Source organism: Grus americana, chromosome 6, assembly GCF_028858705.1.
Source record: "Grus americana isolate bGruAme1 chromosome 6, bGruAme1.mat, whole genome shotgun sequence".
Classification (NCBI taxonomy): Eukaryota; Metazoa; Chordata; class Aves; order Gruiformes; family Gruidae; genus Grus; species Grus americana.
Genome location: NC_072857.1, coordinates 33987699 through 33999819, shown reverse-complemented (window position 1 = coordinate 33999819; position 12121 = coordinate 33987699). Strand labels below are relative to the sequence as shown.

At 42.8% G+C, this 12121-nt stretch overlaps 1 protein-coding gene across 1 annotated transcript; it reads right to left on the bottom strand.

The window, feature by feature from the left end:
- Positions 1-561: 561 nt before the first annotated feature.
- CAVIN2 (caveolae associated protein 2) lies at positions 562-11544 on the bottom strand. The gene is made up of 2 exons (XM_054830935.1): positions 11091-11544; positions 562-3152 (listed from the first exon to the last, which is right to left on the bottom strand). Exons 1-2 carry the CDS (start codon positions 11481-11483, stop codon positions 2358-2360), a joined length of 1188 nt encoding a protein of 395 aa, XP_054686910.1. The 5' UTR covers positions 11484-11544; the 3' UTR covers positions 562-2357.
- Positions 11545-12121: the final 577 nt, after the last annotated feature.

Sequence of the window (12121 nt, the reverse complement as noted above, 5' to 3'; positions counted from 1 at the left end):
GGATAAAGCGTGGCCAAGGGTATTGTTTAAATTAAAGCTTAGCAGGACAAACAAACCAGGAATATCTGAAAGCGAAATGTAAACATGATGCTGGGATTTCTGGTTAGCGCTTGGTGGCCGCAGGAAGTTGACAGCTGTTACATAAAGGTTAAACGTGCATTCTTTGGTCTGTCAGTAAAATTAAGCCTCCTAAAGACTATGTGGCACTCTAGAAGACATGAATTTATCTGTGTGCATAAACAGAATATACACTTCAATATAAATATGCTTTCAGGACGATTTAAAGTATTAGAAGTATGCTGCAGTCCGATAAAAAATGCAGATGGAGCTAGCAGATTTTGGAAGGTGCCTGACTACATTCAGATGTGCTACAGATCTGACGAATGTCTGGAAAGCAAAGTCTGAGCCCTGGTATTTGTGTTGCTAAATAACAGCAGAGGATGAGAAAGAAAATGGTATAGGTACAAAGGGGATATGAACTGAAGTAATAAAAGCTTGACCTTTAAATTTCATCTTTGCCAACTTCTCAGGCTGCTTCTCCCAAAGACTGACATGACTGTGTTTTATGTTATGCTTTTATTTGCCATATTTGTAGTTAGTTACAAGTACAAATAATTGAAATCCATTGTAGTTAATACAAAATAAAAATATAGCTGCATGGGTTATGCCATTTTTCTTCTTAAAACCAGTATCTCCTATATGATACCATACACTTAAGAGCTTAACTCTTAATAGTATTTGCCTACACTAAGCTCTTATTGACTAACTTCCAGTGTGATTTACTGGTTACAGATATTACCCCTGTGGAGTAATATCTGTTAATCATTTCACAATGGTATTCTTGCTGTAGTTTTTAATTCCCCTGTAATTTGTGACTCTAAATACAAGTTGAAGGAAGCAACCTTTTAGTGCAATGTTAAGTATCAGTAGAATTATATATATATAAACATTTTATATATATATATATAAAAGAAACCAATCCACTGCATAAACAAGGATGTAAGGTAACTGTTGTGGGTATTGTGCTTCCCTTTCCTCACCTCTCCCTTACCTTTGTTAAGTGACGGGAATGAACATTCAATGGTGAATAAACTACCCTGTAACCTCTCGTTTTCAATGAATTTTGAAAACTTACAGACTTGTAGTTTTGAAAGCAGGTAGGTGGCTTTGATGAAATTTATTAGCAGAGAATCAAATCCTGAGGCTTTGCAGACTCATCCTTATGTAAACTCATCCCTGCCGTGAAGTTCAATCCATAACACATTGTTCCCTTTAGACATGCCTAAAAGACTGTTTCACCTTTTTGAAAAAAATTGTCCTTACATCCCTGTAATTATCTAATTCTTCTGTGTAGATATAGCTCTATATATGAAATAGTTTGTAAAAAAGATAAATTATGCTATTTTCAAAATACTCTGAGATACAAAGTTGTGCAGGTGCAAGTTTGATAGTATATTGTTATAAAGGCTAAGAATTAACTAATTAGTGTTATCTGAGTATATATTCTTTAAGCTGGGAGTATAGATTTAGTATTGTGGGAGGGTTATTTTTGCTTTTTTTACATTTCATTGCATTTCATACTTTCTTCAGACTATCTTCATGTTTCTATCAAATTCCTTTTTTTTCCTTTTTTCAATTTCTGATCCCTTAAAGATACAGTAGCTGATCACACATTCATACATTGTCACTAATGCATTTCCATAACTCTGGTAGAATGAAAAACGTCTTTTCATTTCCACCTAAACACGGTCATTTCTTCTAAGTGAATAGCGAGAGGCTTCTGGCAAAAATCTTTCCCCCACTGAAATCGATGGAACCAACTTTTCAGGCTTACAGCATCATGGAGCAAAGCCCCAAACAAACTGCGCGTACGCGCAGTTACTGAGGCTGTTAGTATTCACGGAGCATAGCACAGAAACCGAAATCAAATGTTCTCATTGGTATTTCTACATTTACATATAAAACTACTCACAGTGCTGTGAAATACTGACAGAGAAGAAAACAGAACAGTAATGTTTGGGCTTTGACTACTCTCCAAGCATTCCTCTGACCTAACTATAAGAAAGCCAGCTGAGTGGCTTGCTTCTACTAGACATACTCTTCTCCTGCTAGTCTCTTACGCCAGCTGACAGCATCTCTAAATTAATAAACACCAGTGACTTGGCCTAAAACGGAGCATGTTGCAGCTCGTGTCATTGACCTTGTTCACTCTGCATTCTAACATGATGCAATAAATTACCACTGCAGAGAAAAGGATGGAAGAAACTGAATCGCTACTACCGCCTATGTAGCAGAAACCAGTTACTCGCCTAAGTAAAACCGTGTGTATCTGGAAGGCGAAGGAAGGCTCGGGTTGATTACGCTGTTTGGTCTATCTGCAGGACAGCTGCTTGAGTTGTTTCTTCATCAGATTGTTCCGTTTCCCTGCCGACTGGGTTGTTTCTTTCATCATACAGTTTCTGGCTAGAAACTTCTAGAGGCATCCCATACTCTTCATCATCTTCAACAATGGACAGCTCAATGTTGTTGTTCATCATGGTGTTCCTTTCCATTCTGGCTTCCTTCTCGAGAGAATCGGCTACTGCTTTGCCCTCCTCGGTCAGCGAGGTGGTAGGTGTCATGTCTGAGTGCATGTCGGCGAATGATGCTTCATCCTCATTCTCCGCTTGGTCGTTGCTTGTAGTTTCTGTTGGTCTGTCCTCAGCTTCAGCAGGGCTTTCTCCTTCACGGGTTTTCTTCACATTGAACGTGAGGGGAGATACTTTGAAAGCCGAACTCTTTGAAGAGGAGGATTTCTGATGATGTACAGTAAGCGACTTCTTGATCTTTTCTCTCCGTTCAGGTGAGACAATCTTTGTGCTGATCTTGTTCATCTTCTTCTCGATGTTTTGGCGGGAAAACGCTTTCTTGAGACTGTCTACCTTCTTGAGGCTGGATCTTTTAATCTTCTCAGCTCTAGATTCTTCTGTTTTCTCCTCTGCACTGTCATCCACATCATCTTCCTCGTGAAACATTTCATCATCTGAGCACAACTCCACTGTCTGCAAGGTTTCTTCCAGTGTTTTGTTCTCATCCACAGGCTCCTCTTTTCCTTCTGTAATACTGGGAATAGGCTCTTTTGCAAAAACACTGGCAGGGATCTCATTTTCCTCCTGAAAGAATTGACAATATTTGAGTTTCACAGTTCACAGGACACAAATTTAATAAACAAAGCACAACCCTGAACAATTACTTCTCCCCCCCCCCCAATGTGATGAAGGATGCTGAACATTTCTTGTTGTTTCAGTATATTTAACCAGTAACAAGCCACTCAAAGCCCACTGAACCATTATCTGGTACAGTTTAAGACTAATGAGCTGTCAGCTGTAAGATTTCTCTTTCAGAGTGACTTGGAATGTATACAGAATGAAAATCCTGTTCTTTGGCATTTAAATTAGATACTCATTAATAAGAGTTTAGCTGTAAAGCTGTAGACCTATCCTTGGGGAGAAGGGATGGTAAGGTGGCTTAGAAGGTCATACTACAGACCCCTGCATAGACTTACAGAAGTCACACAACCCCCCAGAACTTTCAGTTTCTCTAGCCAAAGACTGGGAATATCTCCGCAGAGATGTTGGTTGCACCTGAGAGGTACCTTAGATGGCAAATGCAGTTAGCACTTTCATTGTATTTCAGAAAAACGTATGTTGCTGTTAAAAACGGATTGTTGATACTGAGAAGCCACACAGTCCATGATGTTTAGAGTTATGTGCTATTTAACAGCTATTTACAGAAAAAAATAGTAAATTTGGTTGGTAAATTGGTAAATTTTGAAAATATGGATAGGAAAACTACTTGAAAAATAAAAAGTTTATGGCATACAAAAATAAACAGACACTATACCACATAGAAAACACTAGTAATCACTTGTAGCTAGGAGGAAAATTATTGCCTTTTAGAAACAACACCAAGAAGGGGTATGGAAAGAAAGAAAGAATCTGAAAACCAAACAGGCTGCACAAGGGCAGAAGCTGCAACTGGTAACGAAAGACCTCTGTGACTGCACAGCAGCTCTGCAACCCCAAGCAGTTCAGAGGCAGCACAATGAACGCTCTGTTCTGTGGTAGGTTTTGCAGGCATCTGCCCATGCAAAGCCAACGAGGCTCCTCGCACGCTCCCTTTTCTTTTCAAAATCGTTACGCCTTAGATCTGCGTATTCTCTATTTATTACCTTTTTTAATCGCCTTCAGACAGAATGCATACAATATCGCCTAGTGTTATGGATTGGAAGGATGTTTTTTATTCCCCCCCATATTTATCTTTAGATAAGAAAAGCAGTTAAGTGCTGAGTGAAATGGTTGTAATAGTCTCAGATCTGTCCCTAGTGGGCCTAGTGTACAGTTAAGGGGAAAAAAAGGCCACATACACTTTAAAGTTCATGCTCGTTATTTCAGGACTGAGCATACAGTTGTGAACACTGCAGAGAATAGTGTCCCTGGTTAAATTTGCTGTCAAGACTGTATAAGGATGTCTTTGTGAATATACCACAGTGCTTTGTACATGGTCGTTTTTAAAAACAAAATACTCCTGACTACCTTGCGGTGTTCCTGGAACTCAAGAATGTGCAAGTGGACAGGCAGAATCACTTTATACTATGTATACAATCATATATACTGCGATTCAATGTGTTGATGAATATCCACTGGGGATATAAAAATGAAAAGTATAAAAAAATTGATGGCTGTTTGACAGTTTGTATGTGCTTTCCTTCTATGGTTTCTGCACACCAGCGGCCTCAGTCAGATACACTGGCACAGCCGAAGCTTTCCAAGCCCTTTGCCTGCAGTGGAACATCCAGCAAAGCCAGCGTTCTTCTCCCGACACCTATAATGTTGTTGCAACTATCGGCAACACTGACCAAGATAACAAAACAAAGAAAACCTGTACCAGCTTTAAGTGAAAACAGCTGTAACTGCAGTACAAATATTTATATTTCTCTCCACTGCAGGTAATGAAATGTGGATTACACGAGTGGGTGCAGTGTTAAATTATTCCCCAGGGCATGAAGTACAAAGCGTAATTTACGTATCTCGTGCATTCTTTCCAAACCTAGGTAATCTCATACAGTTTTAAGCATTTCAGCATTTAGGTGTAGGTGCCTGAATCGCATGAAAAACTTTGACTTTAATGAGTAAAGATGGGTTATAACTTTGAAAGTATTTAGTCTAGGAAAGTGGTGGTGTTTGAGATTGATCGCAGTGCAGTGTAAGGCAGACATGGGCCTATGTGCCTCATCTCAAGGTCAGTTTAGTTCTGTGTCTACAGTATTCACATTAAACTGAAGTACTGCATGCAGTCTCTAGAAGAATATGGACATAGATTTTATTTCAATTTTTATCAAATTTGTGACTCTGAGTAGAAGGGAGGCTGTCAAACTGTCTGTATTTATAAAGAAAGAAAAGCAAACAAAAATATACTACGTAATAATGCGATAATGATTCAATTAAAAGCAGATCCCAAGTGGTCTTTGGCTATCGGTCAGCACTGGCATTCAAGAAATCGCCTCTCTGTCTAAGCTTCCTGTGTGACTCTGGAAAACATCAGCCTCTGGGCATCTATTACTCTGCTTGTAAAATGGGAATGACATGCTTTCCCATCTCACGTTTCTAAAAGACCTTAGGATCACAGGAACTATTAAAATGTAAATGAGAACAAATCATGTAAAATGCTTTGGAAATACAGTGGTATAGTAGGAAAGCTCTGTGGTGGAACAGACGTTTTGGTTTCAAATACAGTTACTGACAACATGCTGTAGGTGGGCTATTGGTAACTTTTTGGTCTAACAAGTTTATATGACACCTGTATTTTGTTTTGATATAATTTTTCAAGCAGCCTAGTATTTCATTTAGGAAGACTAGAACAATACGCTGGAAAATGCCAACTGTTACAAACTGCGTAAACTATTTTCCATGCTAAAAAAAGTAGAACTTTGATCTTTTCTTCTTGATCTAATCTAAAATTCTGAGAAAGCAATGCACCTTTTTAATTTTCATATCCCATATCAAAACCAGCACTTGCATTTTCTCAGCTGAGCTTGACTGTAGGTAGCTAGCTCCTCTGAATTTTATTTTTCCATGTAGGAGCCAAATAGACTTGTGCGAGTTCTTCGTGTAAAACAACTCTTGCGAATATTGATAATACTTGCAAAGTTAAAATGAGTGCCTTCCCTGTGGCTTTGATCAGCTGTTCTCAGGAATCATAGAATGGTTTGAGTTGGAAGGGACATCAAAGCCCATGTAGCTCCAACCCCCCTGCCATGGGCAGGGACACCCTCCACTAGACCAGGTTGCCCAAAGCCCCATCCAGCCTGGCCTTGAACACTTCCAGGGAGGGGGCATCAACAACCTCTCCGGGCAACCTGTTCCAGTGCCTCACCACCCTCACAGTGAAGAGTTTCTTCCTTATATCTAATCTAAATCTACCTTCTTTCAGTTTAAAACCATGACCCCTTGTCCTGTCACTCCATGCCCTTGTAAACAGTCCCTCTCCAGCTTTCCTGTAGGCCCCTTCAGGTATTGGAAGGCTGCTGTAAGGTGTCCCCAGAGCCTTCTCTTCTCCAGGCTGAAGAACCCCAGCTCTCTCAGCCTATCTTCATAGGAGAGGTGCTCCAGCCCTTTGATTGTCTTCATGTCCTCCTCTGGACTCGCTTTCCATAGGTCATAATCTCAACCCTATCTTTTACCGGAAAGGGAGAGAAAATCCGTAATGGTGTACTACAAAAACAGATGGCCTGAGTGAGCTGGTAGTTAATTTACTCAGGAGTGCTGAATCTCTGATGCTGCATAAGGGAAATTGGTGTGCTTTGGTTTGGATTTTTGTTAGATTTGTGGTATGAGGCCGTGGCCTTCAAGAAGGGAAGATGGCATTTTCCCATGCTTATAGCAGTCCAGGCTCCTCTGTACTTTGTTGATACTGTTAGAAGCCTAAATGATTACTTGTCTAGAACTTGTTTTGCTACACAAAATAGGTCAAAAGATGACAAATCCTTCTAAAAACACCTATAACTCCACCTACTTTCCTTCAGACAAATAACTGCTCTTCAGACCTGGATGTCAGCATGGAGAGGGAGGAGGGCAGGGAGCAGGCTGGAACTGCGGGCAAAGACAAGGAAATTTTTGGCTGCCCATTTGCATGTCTTGTGCAGGCCGGGGTGTTTTGGGAGTGTGCGGTGGGTTTGGCTGCGCTGTCCCCCTGACTTCCCACTGCACAGTTGGATCAAGTCCTAAGAGCCATGTGAGATATTTTTGTTATCAATCAATATAAAAGTATTCTCCCTGCAAGGCTCCAGTGGGAAATTTAGTAGTTAAATAATAGCATTATTGGTTTGTAATTCTTCTGTTTCCCTCACTTGTTCATTTTTTGAGTCTGAAGTTGCTTTTTCAAAAGATTATTACAGTGACCCAAACTACAAGATACAACCAAATGGCTAAGCTCCTCTGGCCTCCTCTTGCTTCATCTCAGAATGAAGCATTTGCAAATGGCAGCATCTGAAAGGGGGCTGAATATCAGTATGCTTGACCCCAAGCTGTAATTTTTACTTATTTTATCTGTACTATTCACTAGTAAACATGACATTTAACTGAAAAATTAAACATGAGCCTTTTTTATCTTGCATTTTGCTTCTGCAGCTAAAATACCAAACAAAAACTCCACCAAACCAGAACCAAAAAGCTGGTCATGTGGCAAGAACAAAATAGAGGGGAACAATGCCAAAGCTTAACAAGGATTTTTAAAACAGTCACTTCAGTGTTTTGCTAAATTGCTGTGTCACTTGTGGTATTTGTAATAACTTTTGCATCCTCAAATGCTTGGAATGGAGCTCCATTAAAATATGTCACCAATTAAAGAAATCTATGCAAACTAGGAACGATGCAGACAGTCTAGGGAGAGAAAACTAAGAGCATTTTAATGGAAAATATGTAAATAGCTGAACTTTTCTAAACGCAGTTCATTCTCAGCGTGTACGCTGAGGGAAAGCTGATGCTAGCGAGTGGCAGCACGGTTTCATAAAATGCAGAGCTGGAGCTCAGTCATGTGTTTTGGCTATGCTCAGTGCTCCCACCAAGTATTAGGGAGTTTGAGGTATACAGTGATTGCAGAACTGAATCATAGATGGGTATTTTTATTTTCATACCGAGCTGTCTTACTAAGCTGGAAAAGTGGGTCCTAATGAGAAACATGCTGTGTGAAGTTTGGCATTGTTTTTTTCAGTGGAAAAGATAATCCCCCAACTGAAGAAAAGTCTCATATATCCAGATTTCCCTTTTGTTTTTACAGAAATCTGGCATCAATATGGCCTTATTGCTATGACTTCTTCCTGCAATTGTTTTTCCATGGATTCCTGCTTGGGTCAGTACCAAAACCCAGCCAGCCTTTTGCTCTTTTCCCTCTGTACAATTATCCTAGCAAGGCGGTGGCACTGCTGACTACCAGGTCATCCCACCTCCACCTTGTAAGGAGACCGTGCAGGGAGATTTTGAGGAGATGGACATGCAGCAGGCATACAGGCACGGCCTTGTGAGCACCCGCCGTCCCTCCAGTACGGCTGCTTCCCCAGTGGAAAATCCCAGCTCCTCCCAGGCTCTGCTGGAGAAAGCCCTGGGTGCTGCCGGCCCCAGCCACCCTCCCACGCCCCGGGAAGCTCTGCCAGCTGCCCTGGTTTTCCAGACAGCCACGCTGCCTTTTAGCAACAGGCCAGTGCCAGGAGCAATTCCCAGTTGACAGCTGATTTTCCTTTTTTTTTTTTTTTTTTTTTAAACCAAATTTAACTGCAGTGTTTCTTTTCTAAGGCTGGAGTTCCTGATCTGCATTGGCTGGGGATCCATTAAGTTCATCTCCCCCCCCACCGTGGCAACATATTTTCCAGTGACAGACAGCAACACAGTCAACTAGAACCTTGTTAAAGCAATGAAGAACAGACCTCCTGTCCAAAGGTACCATGCCAGTGATGGGCAGTGGAGAAGCAGTGGATTTTCTTTAGCTGTTGTTCTGGGATATGCACCTGTGTTGTTTTCTTTGCGTTGTGCACTTTAGGACTCAGTATTAAGGAAAGGCTCAGAGGTTTAAATAGGCTTAGGTTTGCAATACTATTTAGTGTCAGGAAACAAGCAAGGAGCTCTTCCCTGTCAGGATGCTGCTTTACCCTTCAAACCCTTCTTGGCCAGTTTTACCAGTACTTTTACCCAGTGTCTGCAAGTCACTGCCAATAGGCAGCAGTACTGGGGGTCCCTACCTGAGGCAACCATCATTACCCGCACACAGCTGTGGTTTTGTCTTTCCTCTACACACTATGTCATCTTAAAATGCTAAAATCTGGGTTCTCTGAAGGAAGATGCTGTAGTTGCAATAGCAAGGCCGTAATTCTCACCTTCGCAGGTAGCAGTAATGCCACAAAATTACATTCTCACAGGCCAAGCTGGTGCACCCTCCCCACAGGAAATGTTCAAGGTCTAGGTCTGAACCTCGAGGCAGGAGCCAGTCATTAACTAACACTGCCTGGGAGATAGCAATGTTCTGGCTTACAGTGACAGATCTTAAATTACTTGGAGAAGTCCAGAGAACATGTGTCTTTTCATTTACCCAGTCCCTGGAATAATTTCCACATTCCTTCTAGGGTGGAAACCACCATGCTCAGTACGTGCCGCAGCTCCTCCTCTTCTCGCTTGACAAGCCTGGACGGTAATTTGGGAGAACAATAAGCAGAGAGGTGGGGGCTTCCTTTCTGGGGGGAAGTGCCTGTGCGCTAACCAGGCCTGCCAACTTTTAAAAAAAAATCAAGTTCTGCTCTGTTGTTTTGGATTTGTTTAAATAGAAGAATCCCCAACAACCCAAGGAGTAGAGTTAGCTACTGACAGATGTAACATGCAGCTGACAAGTTTAGCCTGAGGAGCTGGTGATGTGCCCGACCTATGGCTGCTCCAACCCCGTGCTCACTCTCCTTCCTTCCCCCAGTGCGTTATGGAGGTCTTTTTTTTTTTTCTTTAAAGATGTAAAAGTCACGTCCTGTGTTTAGTTAAAGCTCACGCCGTGTTCTGTCCAGATCATTGCTTAAAAAGGGGAAAATATGCAAACTACTGCTGTCACTGGATGGACTCCCAGGAAGCTGAATTTTTAGCTGAATTCTTAGTTCATCCCTGAATGGGCCAGAACAGCTTGAGGAACAAAGCGGGGAGTGAGAGGCTGAGTGGGACAGGGAGCTGCAGCGCTGTCCTCTCCTGCTTCTGAGGGCAGATGCAAGGGCGGTTTTTAGGGGCATTGCTAAGAGTTAGAAAAATGAGCTCTTAAGTTTGCTAAAAAAAAAAGGGCCCTTTCTTCACGTTTGCTTAAAAAAACCCCAACCCCAAAACACAACAAAACAACTCTTTCCCCACATATGCTAAGACTTAGTAAAAGATGGCTCTTTCCCCAAGTTTGCTGCGAATAAAAGGTGGATTTTTCCCCAAGTTTGCTTAAGAGACAGCAAAGCTAGTTCTCTTTCCTCAGGCTTCATAGAACGGTTTGGGTTGGAAGGGACCTTAAAGATCATCTAGTTCCAACCCCCCTGCCATGGGCAGGGACACCTTCCATTTTTGCTAAGAGTTCTTAAGAGACAGCTCTTTCTCCACGTTTGCCAAGAGTAAAAGAGGGCTCCTTCCCCACGGTTTGCTAAAAGTTAGCAAAAATACAAAGGGCGTTTTCCCTAAGTTTGCCAAGAGTTACCAAAAAAGACAGCTTTTCCCCCAGGTTTGTTAGGGGTTAGCAAAACAGGCTCTGTCCCCAAGTTTGCTAAAAGTGGGTGTTTCTCCTAAAGTTGCTAAGAATAAAAGAGGGCTCTTTCCCCAAGGTTGCTGGGAGTTAGCAAAAAAAGGCTGCTCTTTCCCCAAGTTTGCTGAGATTGAAAGGGTTTTCTCCAAACTTTTTAAAGTCAGCAAAAAGTCTTTTTTTCCAACTTTGCTAAGAGTTAGTAAAGTCAGCTCTTTCCCCAGCTTTGCTAGGGCTCAGCAGAAATGGGCTCTTTCCCCAAGTTCGGGGGGAAGGTGTGGGGGGCACAGGGTGGCCGCAGGGCCTCTCACCTGGAAGATGAGCACCTTGAAGCGGTCCCGCCGGAGCAGCTGCGCGTGATGCTGCTCCAGGCGTCGCACCTGGTCGCACTGCCTCTCCAGCCGCTCCCGCACGGCTCTGGTGTGGGCGCACACCTTCCGCGACTTCTCCAGCAGCTTCTCCACCGCTTCCCCCGTCGCCCCGTGACTTCGACACAATTTCCCCAGGTCTCCCTGAATACCCCGCACCGCCCCTTCCAAACCCCGTTGCCTTTGCTCCATCTGGCGCTGTTGCCCTTCCACCGTTTCCAACATCGATACCAGTTTTTCCAGCAAAGCCAGGACGGTCAGGGCGTTCACTTGCCCCCCGACCGCCTCCGACGGCGGTAGCGGAGGTACCGCGCTGCCTCCCGCCGCCTCCCCCATCGCTGCGCCGGGATGGGACGGCGGATCCCGGCGCTGCTCTTAAGGGCTGCGCTTTCCTCCTCCCCCGGGGAGGTTTCGGGCTGAGCCCGGCCCCGGCCCCGGCCCGCCCCGGGCGGCCGCTGGCCGCCCGGGGCGGGCCGGGACCGTGGCCGGGCCCCCGGTGCCTCCCTCCATCCCATATCACCCCCCCCTTTTTTTTAAAAGCAAGGGGTGTATGCTCGTCCCACACTTGGCGAATTACAGTAGTCGCCTCCTTGTAAGCATCAGTAGATGGCAGGAGATACCGCGAAATGCGGCTGGAGATGGGAGGAAAACCAGAGGCTGCTGGAGAAGGGTTGGGAGATGGGAGGAAAAGGATGTTGGTGCTGATGGTCCGGGAGAGTTTGTGGATGTAGTTTGGAGTTAAAGCCTGTCGTTTAATCTGAAGGGGGTTAAACTAATAATGCAAAAGAAAAAAAAATTAAATATTATTATTTACAAAAACAAATTATTATTATAACCAATATACAATTATAATACATTAATATTAATATATGATATAGTAATATATAATAATTATGTATAACAATATCATATTGCTTACTATAGTTGTATAATAATTGTCATAATAATTAACATACTTATATTCACACGCGATG

Bases quoted from the DNA above. Each gene is read 5' to 3' on its own strand.
- CAVIN2 (XM_054830935.1), bottom strand. From the start codon at position 11,483: ATGGGGGAGGCGGCGGGAGGCAGCGCGGTACCTCCGCTACCGCCGTCG. The intron at 3,153-11,090 runs GTGAGAGGCCCT...CAATTCTTTCAG, and splicing joins TCAAGGTGCTCATCTTCCAG to GAGGAAAATGAGATCCCTGC.